At 45.0% G+C, this 20,306-nt stretch overlaps 1 protein-coding gene across 3 annotated transcripts; it reads right to left on the bottom strand.

Annotated features, from left to right (window-relative positions):
• Positions 1-20,037, bottom strand: epha2b (eph receptor A2 b). 3 transcript variants are annotated; one of them, XM_057041006.1, is made up of 17 exons: positions 19,862-20,037; positions 19,287-19,366; positions 17,337-17,982; positions 8,123-8,278; positions 7,626-7,973; positions 7,315-7,445; positions 6,885-7,056; positions 6,690-6,786; positions 5,929-5,984; positions 5,688-5,813; positions 4,877-5,074; positions 4,716-4,777; positions 4,412-4,621; positions 4,112-4,261; positions 3,830-4,023; positions 2,903-3,058; positions 1-1,721 (listed from the first exon to the last, which is right to left on the bottom strand). In XM_057041006.1, exons 1-17 carry the CDS (start codon positions 19,944-19,946, stop codon positions 1,613-1,615), a joined length of 2,976 nt encoding a protein of 991 aa, XP_056896986.1. In that variant the 5' UTR covers positions 19,947-20,037; the 3' UTR covers positions 1-1,612. The 3 variants fall into 3 exon arrangements, with proteins under 3 accessions (XP_056896986.1, XP_056896987.1, XP_056896988.1); XM_057041007.1 differs by having other exon boundaries at positions 4,716-4,786; positions 4,889-5,074; XM_057041008.1 differs by having other exon boundaries at positions 4,889-5,074; positions 19,862-20,036.
• Positions 20,038-20,306: the final 269 nt, after the last annotated feature.

The raw sequence follows: 20,306 nt of genomic DNA, 5'->3' as shown, positions 1-20,306 counted from the left end.
TTTAGTATAAAACTTTATTGCTCCACAAAGGCAAAGAAGGCAATCTCAGGTTTGAATAATTTGGCAATAAAAGCAAGCACATTTAGCGCATTTGTTTTTATTAAAGAAACTGAATGAACAAACTTCAATTATAATGCCAGCTCAGTGTTTATCAGTATAAATAAATAAAAGTAAAAAATAAATAAGCTATTAAATACAGTGAAAAGGGTGAAAAAGGAAAAAAAAAAATCTGATCTTTGATTAAAAAGCCCCTAAAATATAGGTAGCGGCTAAAGGTCTGACAAGTTGCTTTGGAAACTGATGGAAAATGTAAAAACAAACATTTTTTTTGGTAAAATGGTAAAGAGTGATATACAGAACATACTACTGAATACCGGAGAAACAGCTTCTTTTTTTTTTAAACAAATCCCTTTTCCAAAGATGCATCTAACAGCTATGAAACAATCATACATTTGCAAAATACAGCAAAAATTCAAGTAAAATACAGTTTACATCAGTAATACAATGATTTGCAGTCAATTAAGAGCACTGGAGGAATTGATACACCTTAATCTGCAGAGCTGCTCCGTTACAGACTGAACTCTGATGTATCACCAAAGAGGCACTTTCAAAAGGTCTTTAAATATCTGGGACCGACTCTAAAATCATCCAACGATTCACTTTAATCCCATCAACATCAAACCAGCGCAAGAACATCGATTTCTACTGCTTCTATCAAAACCCATGAGATGTTGAAATTGCAAACCAAACAAATTTGAAATAATCTCACCCGTTCCATCGTCTTTCTTTTGGGACATTTTGCCTTTCAACGGGCGTCTCCCTGTCCCTTCTTGTGGCTGCTGCAGCCTAAACTCATTTCTCACTTCAAGATTACAATTCATGCTGTTCAGGTTATTTTTAATCTTCCATAATTGATTCTGAGATTTTCTGATCCAAGTGCTATATTTCTTTTTAATGAATGCCAAAAATGTGAAGCAAAAAACAAACAAAAAAAAGCTTTATCTGTACAAAGTACCACATATATATATAAATTTATAGCTTAATTTCTCCAGAGCCAGCAGACGGCCCAATCAGCACCAAGTCCTTCCGCAACACCTTCTCGTCAACTCAACTCGGACCAGCTCAAGCTCATTTCAGCCTGTTGATGCCCTGTCTTCAATGGTCTGAGAGGCAAAGTGCCAATTAAAGGTACTCATCAACCCAAGTCTCCCTTGCATCCATGTAATCACATGCTTCCCTTGTCTGCAATCCTGAAACTCTTCCCAGAACCGGCTTGATTGTTGATTTTGATGAAGCAGGAATGTGAAATGCAATAAGCAAAATAAATGCATGAGCAATGAAGGAATTGTGTCTGTACGCGAGTTGCGGATGATAAAAATAGATATCTAAATAAACAGTCGACGTTGTATACTTGCTCAGTTCCTGTCAGGATATGATGAGGAAAAACACAAATGTACAGAGAGTCTGTGCGACTCAGATGGTCCTAAAGGATGGCACAGTTCTCTTGGTCCCGCTGATCCAGAGCCGGTCCGCGCAGTTTTGCTCCAGCTCGGTTTAGAGTTCAAAGGGCTGGCTGCTTCAGTGCCCACAATCGATTCCCTTCATGTCCCAATCACACTGCAAACACACTCAGGGTGCTGGTCTGGTCCTTTAAGCCCAAGATGCTGTAGGCAATTCTTTTCAAATGGCCAGGCAGCCTCACCCCGATGTTTTTAATGTCCCTGAAAAAGAGAGAGTGGTGAGAAAACAGGGGAGGGCCGACAATTCAGAAGTGCTGACTCAAAAGCCTCGTTCCAGTTGCCTTTAAAGGGCCCTAAGGAAAACGCAGTGGACAACACTCGCGTCAGGTCTCATCGCGAACTGCAGGAGGGAGTGGGGAGGGTTCCAACTTTTAATCTGCTCGGGCTGCCATTGATTCCCAGCATTAAAGGAAAAGAGTTTTCCGCCTACACAGTAACACAGCAGCCCAAACTCAAGGCCTTAATTACAGCCGTAATTACCTAACGAGGATTCTCCCAGTTGACCATGAATCACTCTCTGGCAAGAGGAGGGCGGATTGGGGCTTTCTAAGAGTGCTACCAGACGCCCCGAGATGAAAACACGAGGCCGTGAAATCACACTGGCCTCAGCGACAATTATGGGATGAGCCCACTGGGGTACACAAAGCAGAGCGAAGGAAATGATGGAGTGGAGGGTGATCATTTGGCTACATTGCCAAAGCTTCAAGAAAAATTTATATATCAGATTACTTTGCTCACTACAGTTTCCGTTGCCAAAACTGCATGCAAAGTGCTGCTAACCTTCTAGAAGGTCCGATCGCCTTGAACTCCTCTTAGTTTTTGGGCTGCATGCTCAGAACACCTCTTCAATCTTTTAGAAGAACAAAAGTGCCGACTGCAGGGCTTCAAATCTCGTCCATCTAATTCAGCTTCCTAATCTACTCGACTATTTCCAGCATCATCTTCCTTTTTCCCCTTCACTCCTTTAATATTGAAGAAGCCACAGAAGCCCTTTGCCCTCGGCAGGCAAAATTGGTGGGTTTTTAGGGGCTTTAGCAAAAGTGCTGCCTGAGGCATCTAGTGTGCACGAGTGAAGGGAGGGATGAGACTGCAGTGACCACAGGCCGCCACAACCCACCCGCCACAAATGAGCCTGCTGCTGCTTCTTGCCTCTATTACTTTTTCCATCTTCTCGCCGTAACTGAGGTTGGAAAGGATATTGTGTGCAAAATATTTTGCTGGGTGTTAAAACCCATTTTAAGGAAAAAAGGACGGGACTGGCAGGGCACTGAGGGGAAGTTGGTAAGGAACGCGTGTCAGCCTGTGACATAATGTGACCAGTAAAACTAGATAAACATTACGATGTGGTCTGTTGAAATCTGTCGTGAAAGTGTTTCACTTACTCATTCTTCATCTGAAGGACCTGGTCCATAGTGACAACCCCGGCGCGGCTGAAGTTCTCGCCGTACTGACTCATTTTAATGGACTCCAGCCACTCTGACACGGACCTGAAGGGGGAACCATCGGAGCCACTGGTGCTGGGAAGGCGTATGGAGACGCTGCAAGCAAAGGAAAGTAGATCCATATGAAACTATGCAACAGCCTTAACCACAACAGAGGTGGATAACAGAACACTGTAATTACCGGGCAGGAAACCAGTTAGTGATAAAAGCCAGTCAGAAAGACAATTAGGTTACGTGCGTGGCAACCTTTCTATTAGACTCTAACGCTCCTTTACAAAATATGCGTTCATGCACACAACGAGCTTTGTAATCTCCCTGCTAGGAGTGCATTCATCTCTCTTACAGTGAGGGTGTCAGACAGTTTTTTACTTGTTTGGGTTGATTTTAAAGCCACTCTAACTCATTCCTTACAGCTGCTGTTTAGCGTCAAATAAACAGGGAGCTGCTGTCAGGACACGGTCTCAGGTCAGCGAGAATAAGTCAGGATTGAAGGGTGTCTGGACAATTCCAAATGTCAAATCCCTAGTAAACAGTGAGCTCTTGGACAAGACAGGGTCAAATCTGAAGACCACTATGGAGACAGAGTTGAAATCATGAGCAATTCCATTCACAGGCAGCATCGCTTTAGAAGGCCTGATCACGATTGGACACATTTGTCAGTATATGGGTATTTATCTGTATAATTTGGTGCCTCTCGTCTACATCTGGAGATGTACTTCCTGTGCCATCATTGGTGAGTTGTAAGCTAACAACTGTCATAATGCAATAATCCTCATAAGGTGGTCAGCACTTTTAAAGCCGTGTCTGTTATTAGCAGCTAGAAACACACGCGCACGTCAAATCATTTCTCTTTAATTTTAAACTTACCGTGGGTCAAAATCTGCAATGGTCTTCAGGGAGTCTGGGCTCCGCAGCAGTTTGTCTAGCAGGTTAACGATGTCTCCGAAGCGTGGCCTTTTAGAGCGATCGTGGAGCCAGCACTGCAACATGAGCTGATAGACGGCTGAGGGGCAGTCCATCGGAGCCGGCAATCGAAAAGCCTCATTGATAGCTTTCATCACCTGTAAGAGGTTGCAATATGTTTATTACGTTTAATGTATACGAAACGGCCAAGGTGGTTAAAACCGGAAGCTTGCCAAATAAATTTACCTCGTGGTTGCTCATGTCCCAGTACGGCCTCTCACCAAAAGCCATGACTTCCCACATGACGATACCGAAACTCCACACATCACTGGCTGAAGTAAACTTTCGGTATGCTATTGCTTCTGGAGCTGTCCAACGAATGGGGATCTTTCCTCCCTGCAGAAGAAAAACATACTCTCACTTAAACAAAAACAGAACGGGGAACTCTTAAAACAAATTATGCAGTTCATTCACATTCATCTCTGGCGGCTGAAATGTTTGAAGGAAATCTTTCTGCTAACAAGTAACAGTCCAATATCAACTTACACTTGTGGTGTACGTCCCCTCAGGATCGTCCTCCAACACCCGTGACAGGCCGAAGTCAGAAACTTTACACTCCAGGGTGTTGTTAACGAGGATGTTCCTGGCAGCCAGGTCGCGGTGGACATAGCTCATGTCAGAGAGGTACTTCATGCCCGCAGCAATGCCTCGCAGCATGCCCACCAGCTGGAAGGAGGTGAACTCTCCGTCGTGATCCTGATGGGAAAAACCACATATGTGAAACAAAAAAATAGCCTAAATAAACAAAATGAACAGTGAACGAAATCTACGACTTGGGTTTTGCACTTACCCGAAGATACCTGTCCAAGGCACCGTTCTCCATGTATTCGGTGACGATCATGGCGTGTTTGACTGAGGGACCAACAGACATTCGCACAAGTTACGTGACAGCCTCAGCTACACCAAAAAATAAAATTCAAAAAAGAGTTGTTTTTAAAAGACCGGACTCACAAAGGTTCTTACATTTGGTGACCACTCCCTCCAGGCGGATGATGTTCTGATGAGAGAACTGGCCCATGATGGACGCCTCGCTCAGAAAGTCCTGCCGCTGCTTTTCCGTGTAGCCCGGCTTCAGTGTCTTGATTGCCACGGCAGACTCCTTCCTCCCTGGCACCTTGAGAATACCACGGTACACCTCCCCAAACTCCCCTGCGGAAAAACATCAATGGGGACTGATTTAGAAAAGGAGAAGCAGATGTGTCAGATGTGTGTGATATGTCGTCTCAGAATTCAAGCTGCGAGGCGTTTGGTGTGCACAGAATGAAATTAAGTTGTGTCTGTGGCTGTTTTGCCCAAGGCGTGCAGAGGTGTGTTCAAGGGAGATAGGTGCGAGATACTGGTATAACTGGTGGATTGCCTGTGGTGTGGGGGGCATTGGAATCAGTTGTCACATGGTCCACAAACATGGGAAATGAGGAAGGGGTGCTGGAAAAGATCAGTTTGAACAGTAAAGGTGCTGAAAGTTGACTGAATGAGCGGTGTAGCAAAGCTCTGGGCTGGGTCGATTCTAAATCCTTTCAAAAACATGGTTGCATATCACGTCAACCCGAGCAAAATGCACAGATCCTGCAGAGCTGCATCCCTTTGCTGTGGGAGAAGTCAGCCAGCTAGATGTTAATCTCACTAAAGGAACCACCGTCAGTCAGTCTGTTAAGCTGCGGAAAATGCACAAAATAAACAGCGAATTCGGGGATTGGACAAATCTATCAACATCTCAGGGTTAAGCCCCACCAAGGATTGTCTCAGCGGTGCCGTCACTCACCAGCTCCAATGACTTTTTCTTTGGTTATGTGGCTGGGGTGGATTTCTGTGGCAAACTTCATGACTGCAGTGTTGGGGTCCTCATATGTATGCGGATCCACGTATGTTTTCAAAGGCTTTAATTGCTCTGTGGGTTCAAGAAGGAAATTGTATATTCACTGTATGTGAAATCTGCCAACAAGCTACTAAAAAGATTTGTATACCGTGAAATAAACAGAGAAGTGTGGGATTTTTTTCTGTACCTGAGCTGGAAAAGTAGGTGTCCTCCGCTCCTTGCCGGATGTGAGGATTTCTTTTCCTGAATGTAAAAACAAAAGCCCGTCCTTAAATTGATGATCAGCTCTTTGACAAAAGACAAACTTTGTCTATCGCCGGCCTCCATTAATCTCAGTAGCACACAGCAACCCTTGTACCCACTTTCGAAGACGTTCAAAGCTTTCAGAGAGTTACCGACAATGGGGCAACGTGTCCATTCAAACAGAAACAGTCTTTTGATAAAGGCTGAAGAGAGACTGTTTGCTGTTCCGATGTAAAAACTGAGTGACGGACAGGCAGCCAAGAGAGAGACAGGCTAGAGTCTGCTGTAGTTCAGCCCTGGGTCACCTTCACAATGTGCCTGTGGCCAGGAGCAGAGGGAACCAAATGCCTCTTATCGCCAACAATGTACCACCCCTGTCCAATTTCCTTTCAAAGGATCCAGCACTTACTAGAATATAACCATTGAGGAATGACAAGACGCATTCAGTGCAAATTCTTCCCCAGTGAGTGCCTGGACACAGATCCAGATAAAGAGAAAGAGCAAGTTTGCTGAAGGAAGACAGAAAGAGAGAGGTGAGGAGAGAGTGAATGCAAAGGCCATTCAGGGGCCCCACAAAGGAAAAGCAAATTAATGAGAGAGGAAGCACTGGAAGGGGGTGCAGTCAGACTGATGAAAGGGACAGACAGATATAGAAACAGGCAGACGGACAGATGCAGCAGCAGATAGGGGAACATGATTACTGACCTTCTGCGTAGGAACAGAACCACTACCACGATGAGTAGCATGGCTGCTCCACCAACCGCTGCACCGAGAATGACTGCGATGTTGTTTTGAGAACGCTCTGCAAAGCAAAAGGGACAGAGCTGTCATTCAAATCGCCCATTCGTTAACATCTCAGATGCAACCCTTTTCCTTGGGGTTTTTTCCCTCCAGACATACCTTCAATCAAGGTCTCAAACTGTTCCTCCATGCTGGAGCCTCCAGAGCTGTCGTCACTGCCAAGGGCCCGCACCCTGAAGAGGTAGGCTGTCCCAGGGGCCAGCTCATGGATCTGTACAGAGTTCTTGTCAAGTATCAGCACCGTGAAGGTAGTCACGTCCAGATTATCATCCTGGGGGAAATGGCATGTCAATTTTAAGACGGCAGACACAGAATTAATCTGTTCATCTTTTGTTTCATGTCTTTTACTTAGGAAATGCAAATGTATTTGACCCAGAGACTGTGACGAGTGTATGACATTGCTCAGCTCCATTATTACATATACCATACGTAAAATATGATTTGGACATGTTAAAAAAAAAGACTTGAAATATAACTGTCAGGGACATGTGAGAGAAAAGAAAGAGCAGATAAAACAGGAGCAGCGCACCTTCTTGCAGTATGTTAACTCATAGCGGATGGGTGGGGAGTGGGCTCGTGGTCGGGGTGATACATCCCAAGAAAGGGACAAACTCGTGGAGGTCCTCTCAGCCAGTCGCATGGTGGTAATCTTGGGGGGGTCTGAGGGTGACAAAGGGCGCAATGTATTTCGCGAAAACTGCTGCTGCTGATAATCTAAGACTCCATCTTACTCCTGCAGCACAATTCAACGTGCAGAGCTCACACTCTCTCCCAGATAGCATCTGTCATTACTGCAGCCCAGATGGCTAAACAGCGGAGCCTCGTATCAGCGGGACTCACCTGTGTAGAGCAGAGATGTGGTCAGAGAGCTGGTAGACGCTGGTCTGTCAACATTTGGTGCTTGGCTGATGAAGAGGGATACGCCGCTTTGAGCCTCTACGCTGAAGGTGTAGTTCAGGTGAGCATCCAGGTCGCTCACCAAAACTTTGGTGTCCGTCAGGCCCACGTTGGCTGGCTCATAGTGGACTTTTTCACCGCAGGACTGGCACACGAGCCCCTCGCAGCGCTGGCATTCAATGTTATAGGTGATGTCCGTTCGACCACCTGTGTCCTGAGGCGGACTCCAGGAGAGAAGGAGTTTTCCTGCGCTGTGGGTGGCCAAGAGGTCTCGTGGTGCAGAGGGGAGCCCTGGCACAAATGAATAGGAAAATGAACTGAGCAACTGCAGCTCTGGATAAAACGTAGTGCATGAATTGAAAGCTTCTTGGTTGTCTATTCAAAGTGAATTTTTCTTTATTGTGTCAGTGATTTCATTAGAGTTGCCAGGGATTTTGTACCTGAACAGGGTCCAGTCAGAAGGTCTGTTGGGGCCCGGTAGAATCCCTCCATGCAGGGACAATACAAAGCCCCGGAGTTTAGCCTCTGGGTGTTAGCAGGACACGGCTTGCACTTCTCACCGGATGCTTCTGTTTTGAAAAAGCCCGCCTGACATTCTGCAAACAGTAAAAAGGCATTTGCATGATCAGGTGAACGAGGGCACGGGTGACTTACGGCAACATACCACGTGACATGAGTACACAGTTCCTGTTCCTCCAGATCACTTGGGACTCTTTGAAGAGGCGATTATTCCAATGCATGGACATTGTAAGGTTGACTGGACATGTTATTATGCTAAGGTTGAGAGTCAGATTTGGATAAGGGACAGGAGCATGAGAAGGGAAACAACATGGATTTTACTTCGAACTACTACGTCTATTCCAGAGAAGATGGTGCACACATGGGCCTAACCCTGAATTAAAAACACAGACTCCCTGCTTGGCCGGCACTCCTATTCATTACTGTCTTCAAGCACCAACCCCCTTCTGCTTCTCGCTTGTCTCTTCCTTAACAAACACGACCAGTCATACTACATTCCAAAACCAGAAGTCAAATCAAAAATACAGGCAGAAAAATCCGTGGCTAAGTAGCTGAAAAGCTTCACATGCAATTTTAAATTCTATTACATTTTCTTTCCCCCTTCCCTGACACCCACACAGTGTGTCTGTGTGAAACTCTATCACGTCAATTAGATGGCCCCTTCATTTCAGAAGAAAAGAAACACAGGTAGATCCAGCTGTGCATAGCTGTAATGAAATATAAACTTAATATGGTGTGAAATTTTTGGACAGAGTGAGCTGCGAAGGAGAGTGAAATCGAGCCTGACCGCCCTCCCCTAAACTCTGTAAGAGCATTCCAACGGCTGCTGCTCATGTCTTCACACCATTACACATTCACCCACATGCACAGACACACACACACACACACACATATATGTTAATGTATGAACTGCACACATGCACCCGCAGCTGCATCTATGCACAAAACACACAGACATGTATGCAAAGCACACCCGTGGACACATGCGCAAAGCTGACATCACAAGTGGGATTATGGCTGCAGTCTGTCACCTGCTCACGTCCTTCTGCCAAGTCAGTTTGGTAACGCACACACAGACACACACACACACAAAAGCGCACACATTTCCTTCCTTCCTGCCTTCCAAGTTGTTTGCCTAAAGCATTTATATAGTTCATGACAGATGTCATAAGATGTTGACAATGCAAATGATGGCTGATATGTGGGCTAAAGGACAACAGAAGGGAGAGAAGTAGCGTAGAGAAGAAAGAGTGAATGAAAAGAACTTCTGAAAACTTAGTCAAGGCAGTTTTATGTGTGTAGTAATACTATAATGTAGCAAGACAATATTTAGAAGATCTGTTCTCTGTCCTTTATACAGTTCTATGAGATAAAGAGAGAGAGGTTTGACATAATGAAAAGAAAATATTAGAGACAAATGAAACGGAGCATGTATAATATTTAAAGGTTTGCCAGTGACCGGGGCGAAAGCAATGAAACATTAAGTCAAGCACAGATTTGATGTCAGATTCCAACAGAGGCAAAGCCAAAAAGCAGAGCCAAGGGTCGAAGATGATATCGGGTTCACTCCAGAGATACTGCCTCGCTTCACGGCTGCTTTTTAACTGTGGTTAGCTCAAACGGGAATTCCATTTGAAAGCCATAAGTGACCACATACGAGATGAATAGCACAAAGCACTTACTCAAGCGATATCAAGGGATTTTTTTGACTGATCATAATACACTCTTTGAAGCCATTTGGGGGGTTTTCTTTCTGCCGTGGTTCAACCACTTGTGGTGTGAAAAAACGTGTCAATAATGGTTTGAAGAAATATGATTTTGTGGCTTTGCCCAGCAGAGGTGTGATGTACCCTCCACCCCTTCACCCTTAGGACAGGCTCTCCTCTCTGTTGTGGCCAGCTGTTTTACCAACAGCTACTTATTAATGAACGAGGGAGGAGAGAGGTGCTAAGATGGAACAGAAGGTTTTAAGAAAAGAAGGAGGAATACTGTATCCTGCTGAGGGCTGAAAGAAAAGAAACAGGCCTTGGTGAGCCCTTGCATTGAGTAGGGGGAACAGCTGCTGCCCCAAACCTCAATTTATACCTCTGCCTCTCTTCCTCATAATCCCCAAATTCTTTCCTCCCGCCCTTTCTCTCCTCCCAGTCTTGCACTTAAAGGGCTTCCAGCTAACCCATTAACATTGCTATTCACTACTGACCAGCAGGCAATGAGAATGCCATGCCATTCAAGTGCTGAAAGAAGAAACATAGCATATACACACAAGGCAGTGCAGATGGAACAGCCGAAATGCCACATGGCAACTGAAAAGAGGAGGACTAGCCACTTTTTGGGGCAATGATGCAGGCTGTAATGCCTCGTGGTCAGGCCTGTAGAGATGATGGCCTGTGAGCCGCCCCTATAATCAGGATGCATTCCAGTGCACACCACCCAAAAGGGCTGTAGCAGTTTCAGGCCCAGTTTTCCATTACAAAGGTGAAGAGGTTTGTGAATGTCGAGCAAAAGAGTCAAAATTAAGTGTATGACTCTTAGTTGAGGTTTTTAACAAGGAGATTCCTCAACAAAAGAGCAAAGTGTGGTGAAAGAAAACCCTTTGGTTGCAAGAGAAGGTGGAAATCAGGAAGGAGGGGGGTTGGTGGATTGTTGCTGGACACAACAGGAAGCAGGAAGTATGAGGCTGATGCAGTCTTCCTTCCTCAAGAAGCCAATCAAATTTTGGAAACGGTGGGGAGCGTGACCACGGCGAACCAGCACTGAGGCTAGTACAGTCCAGGGACAGAATAACAACCGTTGAGGAAGTCAAAAAGTGTTGACCCTAAATCAGCGTAGGCACCAGTCAGGTAGGGAGGAAGGGGACTGCTGAGATGGAACAATTTCACTCTTATAAACAAACGCCTTTTCTCTCAGCTTCTCTCAGAGTTAAAACATCTGACCAACTTAGACTGGCCATTTTTACCCTCCCTATTACTACAGAGCAAAGCACTGTTTGTCATTTAAGAGGCCCCATGCGCCTTGAGTGGCTCTGTTTGTTTATTGTGAGTGAGCATATTCTGGGAGCCCAAGTGGCTCGAGATTGGGAGTCTCCGAGTCTTCCCCCACCCAACCCCCCACACGACAGAAGTTAAGATGGATGGGATGGTGACAGTGATAAATGCATGGTCCGATAGATGGATGAATGGGGTAACATGGTGGCTTGACAACAGAAATTACCCTCAGGACCGGAGGAGTAAGTGCTGCTGGGGCCCCAACAATTGAGCTCGGTGCAGGGCTTTTAAAAGGCATAAAGGTCATGTCTGCCTCAGGGCAGCGGCAAGTTAAACTGTGTATGGCTTACAGGGAGTCAGCGGCCAAGTAAAACAAACATGTGCTCACAGCGAGGAGCAGAGTGGGGGCGGTGGGGGGGTGCAGCAGGAGACGTTAGCTTGGGGGAGATTTGATGGCCACTGAACAAAACAAGAAAGAAAAAACATTGTGAAACAAATAAAGCCATAAGAAAAAAACACAACGAGCAGATCTTTATCGGCGCAGCTCCACGAATCTGTCGGAAGCTGAGCGAGACCCTCACCCGCTGTGCTTTGCGTGCCCGCCCCCCGCATTTTCATTCCTGAGTTGGTAAAACCTGTAATTGCAATATATCATGTCATTTTGTTTGTATGCAGAGTGACAACATGTCATTAGCATTTGGGGGCATTTAGGCTGTGTGGGAACAATGGGGGTCTCTGACGGGGGAGGTGAGCCGGTAACATGAGCCAAAGGTCATTGAGGTAAAGGATAGGAGGAGGGGCGCAGGGGGGCAGTAAAGGTGTAGAGGCTGATGGAAGTGTGTGCATGTGTGGAGGGGGACATTAGTCAAAAGGATTAGCTGACCAATGGAGCAGCTTTAAAGGCATTACATCTGTTTTACAATTGCACTCTGGCTTTCATCAGGGGCCGTTAACAAACAATAAATTCCCTGATCCCCTTTCTCCTCTCACTCCCTCTGTCTGCTCATCTCCAAGGGGAGTGATACAGTCGGTGAAAAGTGGAGTCAAGGAGGCACAAATCATGCTCCAAAGAAAAGTAGAGACCGAGGAAACCGATCTGGGCTGGGATGCACGAACAGAGGTTGTTCCATCGTTATGCCGCGAGTTTGTCATATTTCTGGTTAAATCCAGACAGTCAGGTGGCAAACGTGGCACCATTTTATGGCGGTGGCCAACATACCGACAACTGTCTGCTTCCTGGTTTGGGGAAAGAGGCCAAAATGCGAGCAAATGCACCAATAAACAAAATGACTTATCTGGCAGAAGATCAAAATAGAAAGTGGCTGATCGAGGCCGCTTAGTGTGGAGTGACAATGGAAACCCCTGAGCCAACGTGTCAGCGAGACACTGTGGGGGATTAGGTGACCTCCGGCTTCCGCTGTGGGCTGGTTCTGTTAGCGCTGAAGGGTAGGGGTGAGTTGTGTTGAGGGGACTGACTGACATGAAGGAAGGAAAGTGCTGACCTCACAAAGCAACGATACAATACAATGTGATTTGCATTGTACCACATACAGTAGAGCGTCCAACCTCAGGAATGTCACCAAGTACAGGAAACAAAACTGAGGAAATACAGCCAAAAGTCCCAAAAGATTGGTGCAATCAACACCATCAAAGCAAAAGTCAGCTAGATGTCTAAATGGACAAATGCGGCTCAAAGTGAGTGCTGGAACTCGATTAATGTCTGAGGAGTCTCCACTAACCCTAAATCCTTGTCGGAATTCCAAATCATGTCGGATCAGAAAAGTAAGATATACAGTCGCTGGTAGCAAATATGTTGTCAGTGCCACAAAAATCACTATAAAATTCTTTTCTCAATTCCTTCAAAAGAAGAGTCACCAGATTCCACATTTGCAACATTTCCTTTGATCTCATTTGCAATAATTGCCAGTCTTCTATTCACGCCAAACACGGACGAACAAGACTGTGCACGACACAACCTGAAAGTGCCGTCAGTCTCTCAATTATCTCACAACTCCCTTAACTTTAGCCTGCAAGGCAGACGTTAACTTGGCACACAATCTGAGAGATCTAAAAATTCAAAAATAACCCAACAGAGTTTATTTCCAGATCCAGGAGCGCAGCATTGCTGATGAATCAAAGACTCTTTTTCTAAAAGAGGTTACAGAGATTAAGAGCTAAGGATTGTCTTTCAAGCAGAAAACTTCAATCTGGGATATTATCCTGCAGGATTGAGATCATTTCACTACGCGAAATCCACGATAAGACGGCTAAATTGATACCCAGCCATCCTGAGGTGCGGCGCTGCATCACATCTTTGTCTACTCTACATCGGATTAGCCATAACTGATCCAACTTTGATCCTTAAAGGTTTGAGGAGACTACATGACAAAGCAGTTGGTTCCAGCAATCATTAAGCTGCATTTTCAAATGAGCAAATCCAAACTTCCTTCACAAGGTTAAAATAAACAAACCAAAAGCTAAAGTTTACCGTTCGACATTAATAAATGGTCATGCTTTAATCATGATGTGAACTGGTGCTGCTTTATCTCTTCTGTTTTGCTAAAAGCCATAGACTGATTGGCAGCTTTGAAAATCTAGACTCTATTTACTTTACGAGTCAGTCATGGACAAATGTATTTACCAATGAGAGAGAGAGGACAACTGCACAGTCTAAATAGAACCACTCTGACCGTGTGAAAGTAGATGTGTAATCCCTATTGGTGTCATATTCGTGACCCTTAATAACCACAAACCACAGAAAAGAGCGCTGCAAAAACTTCGCAATCGTGTGTTTTATAAATAAAAAAAACTATTTCACATAACTAAAAAATACCGACATGATTAAATAGATCCAAAAGAAGAGGTGGAAAACTGACACTAAAACCGAAAGCGTCTTCAGGATGTGGAAGCGAGGTAGAAGACAGGGAAACACTGCAAAAAGAAAGAAAATCATGCGTAACCACTAGGTATTCACTGGAAACACACCCAAGTCAATTACTACCCATACAAATCAGTCATTGCTGCAGCTCTGCTGTGACTGTGGGACGGCTATTACGTCAGATGAGGACGCGTACAGAGACACGGACAGAGGCGCAAAGAGTGGGCAGAGAGGGAGAAAATAGTTTACTGGAACTTCCTTGGCAAGAAAGAGTCGTAACTTTACGGGAATTCGGCGGACAGCTGTTCCACCAATACGGCGTTTTCACAAAGACACCCAAACCGCCCGCAGACATTGAAATATTCACCGCGTGTCCCATTTTAAATCGAGGAAAACCTTAATAGGCCTGACTTCTTGAGGCTTTCAGAGGAACTGTTGAGGAGTGAAGTGGGAACACTGAGGGCTAGCTATTCATTTGTGGGGGGTGACACACACAGCAGGTTGCTCTATTGTGCCAGGAAGGATTATGGGTAAGGAAGGGTGTGATTGGGAACGTGGAAAACAGTGTAAACAGTGAGTCACAAGCGGAGAACCTGGAGAGCTGCCGCTAATTGCAAAACTTTGATTTGGTTTTTCACTGGAATAAAAAATTTAAAATATACATATTTTGGGATTTAAAAAACATTATTGCTTGTTTAAATGCATATATTTGCTGGGCTAAAATGCTGAGCCGTTGTCCATTATATGTTGCTTTAATTATTCTATGACGTCGCTACAAACCTACAGCACAGAGGTTAACAGTTTTTAATATTGTCACCTGTCAAGTAATAAGAGAGAAGATCAGATCAGTCACATTGTAGCACTGAACAATACTTATATTCTTTGCCATTTAGTTTTCAGGGCCATCATTACTTTTATAAGACCATCTCGTGCAGAGCTGAGGCAGGTTTAGTGCTGCACGACTGCTGTGATTTATAACCGCCTAATAAAAAGCTTTAAATTGGCTTCTGAAGGTGGTGGTAGGTATATATAGCATGTCATGCATTTCATCTCTGAAATGTGCTGCAAAGACCGACTCTATAGTTAACATCTATGGTTATCATGAGCCGGCAGGACAAGAGCACCACATGCCACCTACGGAAACCTCAACAGGAAGCCTGATGGAAAAGTGGCAGAGCTTCAGATCTTCACAGAGGACAAATGCTGATGGGGAGACGCGAGACAAAAAACAGACAGACGCACAAATTTTGACCCTGACAGGTCCCACAGGGTGGAGGGGCCATAAAACCGAAAACTAACACATCAACGAACATGGAAAATTTCAACCCAAGTTACAAAAGCCACCACAGTTGAACTCTTGTGGGTTTTCTCCCAACAGCAGGCAGTACAGGAAAGATGTGGGGAGAATGATTAACTGCACGTCTGTATCGGGTCCTACTTAGGGCCTGGCGAACCATTCGTCTAGGCCCCCACACGGCAGCCCCGTGATTCATTTCCACCTCCATCTGCAACAACTGGCCCCATGCATCTCCCAAGCTTGTGTTTGACTCATTCGTTCTTTTTTTTTATCAGGAGGTGGGGGTGTAGTGGCGTACTTGTTCTTTGTTTGACCATTTTTGTGTGAGGGCTTGACCTGGAGCTCCACCACCATCACCACTCCACCCCCACCTGAGAATTCCTCAGGTCTGGAGTAATGTCGGGAGAAGCTCCTCCTCGGCAAACTGATCAGGAATGTACCAACTGAGAGGGAAAGAAAGAGGAGGCGGAGGTGGGCTCCTCACAGGAAAACACAGCACTTCATTGTTCCCCTACCTTTGCATTCCATTCCTCACCTCTCTGTTTTAAAATCACACCCTTCTACTAAATAAGTGCCCTCCTTCCCTTAAGTATGAGTTCTTCTTCATTCCTCCCCCCCCCCCCTCTCCTTCATAATCATACCTGCTGTTAATGATGCAGTGAAAGAAAACTTTATTGCTGCATCTGCCAGCAGCAGATGAGACAGAGACTTAATCAGTTTTAGAGATGGTTTGTGGATTTACAGTTGCATTATAATGTGTGCATCCATGTGTGTGTGTGGGTGTGTGTGAGTGAGGGACAGGGAAAATATTTGTTGCAGATTGGAAGCTTTGGTTATTGTGTCACAGAACAGATCCCAACAGGTCCTAACATGTCAGCTTATGTTATGTATTCACATTCTGCCATGTTACAAAATTTATCCCAAACTCATATTTGTGTAAACGAGAAGATACTGTGTTAAAAGCTAGGTAGAAATATTTCCCGCAAGTTCATCACTGGCGAAAATTGGTCAACTGCTGTACTTTTGAACTGTACCTTGTGCAACATGTGCACAATACGGAGGCGCTCGACGATGCATGTTTGTGAAGACAGGATGAAGAGTCGGACAGAGGAATGGATGCAGAGACAGACAGCAGAACACTAGGAGGGCCTCTGGCTCCTGTGATGCCTGAGATGAACAAAGTCAGCTCGCGATCCCAAGAAGCCTTCTGCCCCCCTCGAGCTTGAAGATAATAATCCATCACTGTACAGTAGCCCCACTGGCTACTTTGATCACTATTAGTCTCTCTGACAGCCCTTCCCACAGCTTAAAAGCGCCTTCTTTACTATTCCTTAAGCACAGTGAAGCCATAACTACAAACGACAGAGGGCTGCGTTACGTATATACTGCTTATTGCATCCATACGAGATTGAGAAAATGATAATGACAGATAAGAAACCCCCACCTTATACAGTGAAGAGAAGTCAGCTTCCATTACCCTCAAAAAATACCCTGAAGGGCCCTGGCATTACAAAATCTAAAATTAACTGATTTTCTATTGCAGTTATCGAATAAAGGCTCCCAAAAGCTACTTTCTGCTTCTCAATATCCCAGAAGTATATAGGCGAAACTCCTTTCACACGCATCCTTGCACACTTTTTAATTTTATGGGTATCGGTTCAAGGTCAGAGATGTTGCCAGGACATGTAAAAAGAAGTCTGAGCATTCTTTCCATTGTAGAGATGTCGTGTTAGCCACCAGGAGAATTCCAATGAACACTGTACAACTCCAACTATAAAATATATGAACATTCTGCATTGTGTGACCACTTTTTAGCCACTGCTAAAGAACCGATGTAATGTGACTAATAGAAACGAGTGCTTTAAAGTCACCTTTTTTTGAGAACTTTGTTGTCACGTTTACATCCAGTCATAACTTGGGTGCCTTGAGGCGGAAAGATCTTAACAAATACCGACGCTTTGAGAGCACACCCTTACCTTGACATGAGTCTTTCACTTCTTCGTAGCCTGGTTTGCACTGGCACTGTCCCACTGGTACAACCCACTCGCCATCTACTGTGCAATGGATGCGTGGCTGCTCTTCGCTGATGGAGTTTTTCACGCACACTCCATTCACTTCCCTCAGTGCCTGATTCTCACCTCCAGCGATGGTCTCAGGGAATGATGCAAGGCTCTTGACAGTGGCTGAGCAGGTTTTATAGTACACCCTCACAGAGAGAAGTGCAATGCAAGCACCGATGTCTTGGAAAGCCAGGTAGAAGCCTTTTCGGGACAGGTTTTCCACCACTCTGGTGTCAGTGTTGATGCGCAGTTCGTTTTTGCTGATCTCATCAGGTGCTATGGTGGTAATTTTCTTAAACTGTCCCTTGCGAAAGGTGGTGCCCACATCTGCGTCTGACTCAGACGTGAAGAGGTTGAAGGTTTCTTTGCAGGTCAGCGAGGAACTGTCGAAAGAATTGCAGTCACGTACGATAAACTTGAGCTCAACGAAAACCCGCGATGCCGACGGGCGTCGCTGGATGAAAGTGGTGCGCAGCCAGTTGTCTTGCTCACGTTCACCGACATTACAAACAGAATACGTGTAGAGCTGAGAGCCATTCAGGGTCTTCTGGACAACCTCCCACTGAAATAAAACCAGAAAAAACAAGGTCAGAGGAACCCAAAATGACCCCTGTGGAACCCCAAACCATAGAGAGCTAACAAAAGATGCAAGGAAAGGGAAGGCATGCATCACAAAACCTACAGAAAATAGCAATATATATTCTCAAGGGTTTCCTAGTACAGCAACCATGGCTCACCAATCTGCCATAATCTTTACACATGTGGAATAAGAACTTAAATGCAACATCCTTCCATACTGTTAATGTTTGGCATCCAACCAACAAAATCAATTCACACTGTTTATTCTGCCACAAACATTTGAAAAAAGCCTGGCAGCATGTTGTAACATAACCTTGCTTCTAGAAGACCGATGAGTCCCCACAAGGGCAGAAACTGTGGTTAGCTCTCTGCAAGTAGCTACTGTGCTGGTAATTAAAGGAATGTGCTTTGTTGGCTCAGTGTGGCATGATGTAAAACCTCGTTGAACAGCACAACTGATTTCATTAAACAGCTGGTGAACATTTTTTACAGAGGGGGCTTTAAAATTTATGGCAATAATTATCATCAGTGATGGCATTTACATGAATAAACGGCACAAATGTTTCCAGTGGGAGATCCTTGCGAGTGTAAAACATGTGTGAGTGTTGACATGAATTGACAGCAGCACAGGTCTGATGTGACAATATAACATTAATAGCCGTGCAGGACTTATCAGCTTATCAGCAGGAGATATGGTGCAATTCACAAAGAATTTTCATGGGAGTGACTGTCGATTACTTGGAAACTGCGGAATGACTAAACTACTTGACTGAAAATAATAAGAAAATTACAAATGTCATTATGTTGTTCTTTTTTGGAGAAACATGTCCAGACAATTCACACTGGAAAAGGTCGCTGTGAATAATCTATCTCCAACCCAGCCCCTACGCCTGCGAAGGAGAAGCAACACATGTTGCAAAAGTTAATTGCTCTCTAACGTACAATTCTGGAGTTGAAGCCTTAAACCACAAGAGGCCACAACTATTTCCAGTTCAGTGTCAGGAGCGGTTTTTCTGTTCTCTAAGCTCTGGTGTCGTCCAGGCACGCTCTCCAGGCACCTTCTCCTCATGTCCATACCCCAGCAATCATTAAGCACTTGTTGCTTAGTTTTATAGAGACCTGACATGTACACGCCAGGCCTTTTAACAGCTCACCACATGAGTCAAATGGTCAAATGTTTCAGCACCAGTCGTGCTTCCTGTGCATTCTCACTATGCAGGTCTAGCTAGAGGCGAGTTCTGAGCAGAAACATGAAAGTTGGAGCATAGAGGATGGAGCAATACTCACCCCAGGCCTGTCTCCCTGATCTAAAGGCCATGTCAACCAGCCCAGTTCACCTCCTATTGCATTCATATCCAACAGCACCTCTGCAAAGGCATAAAAAAGTGTTCAGCACAAAGAAAATCTTAAATAAATGCTGACATTAGGCTGGATTTAATGGCAATTACCACTTTTCTTTTTGTAAAGAAACATTTTTAAAAAAATTCTATGTTGCCCCCGTACGACCAGTTTCAATTTATGGTATCTGAATAAGAAATCGGATTGTTAAAGAAGCTTCAAAACGCTGTGAGCATAAATGAATTGGCAAACTTTTCTCTGCAAACTCTCCGCAGTTCACCTGCTGGAGTGGGAAAGTTGCGAGCAGCGCCCAGGCTGACAAGAGGTAAAGGGTTCATCAGGAATGAAATAAAACCATTCCCAGGAACATATACGTACAAACAAAACGCTTTCTGACTAAATTATCCGTGGAATTTAAATCCAGGATTTAGTTTCTCCCCCGCGTGGCACGAGCGCCTCGCTCCACTGTACTAATTTTAGAACATTGCATAGATTTAAAAGATAAGAAAAGACAGGCAACGTACCTTCTTTAGTCTGGAGTGTAATTAATATACCATTTATGAGCACATAAGAAAATAATAAAGGTCTAAATCCAGCAAAGAAATCCATTTGGCCAACTTTTCCTCTCTCTCTCTCTCTCTCTCTCTCTGACTCTCTCCCTCCGTCTGCTGGGATCCGCTCTGAGAGCTGAGCGCTCGTGCAGCTCATTCACAAGACAGGCGACACACAGACTCCGCCTGTTGCTGGAATGTGTGTGTGTGTGTGTGTGTGTGTGTGTGTGTGTGTGTGTTGTGTGTGTGTGTGGTGTGTGTGTGTGTGTGTGTGTGTGTGTGTGTGTGTGTGCGTGTGTGTGTGTGTGTGTGTGTGGTGTGTGCGTGTGTGTGTGGGTGTGTGAGTGTGTGTGTGTGCAGCGCAGGGGCGGTGGTTAGGCAGAGAGCATGGGAAACTCGGGCAACTTTCAGGGACTTT

This window comes from Takifugu flavidus, chromosome 8 (assembly GCF_003711565.1).
Source record: "Takifugu flavidus isolate HTHZ2018 chromosome 8, ASM371156v2, whole genome shotgun sequence".
Lineage (NCBI taxonomy): Eukaryota > Metazoa > Chordata > Actinopteri > Tetraodontiformes > Tetraodontidae > Takifugu > Takifugu flavidus.
This window is presented reverse-complemented; position numbering and strand designations above follow the sequence as displayed.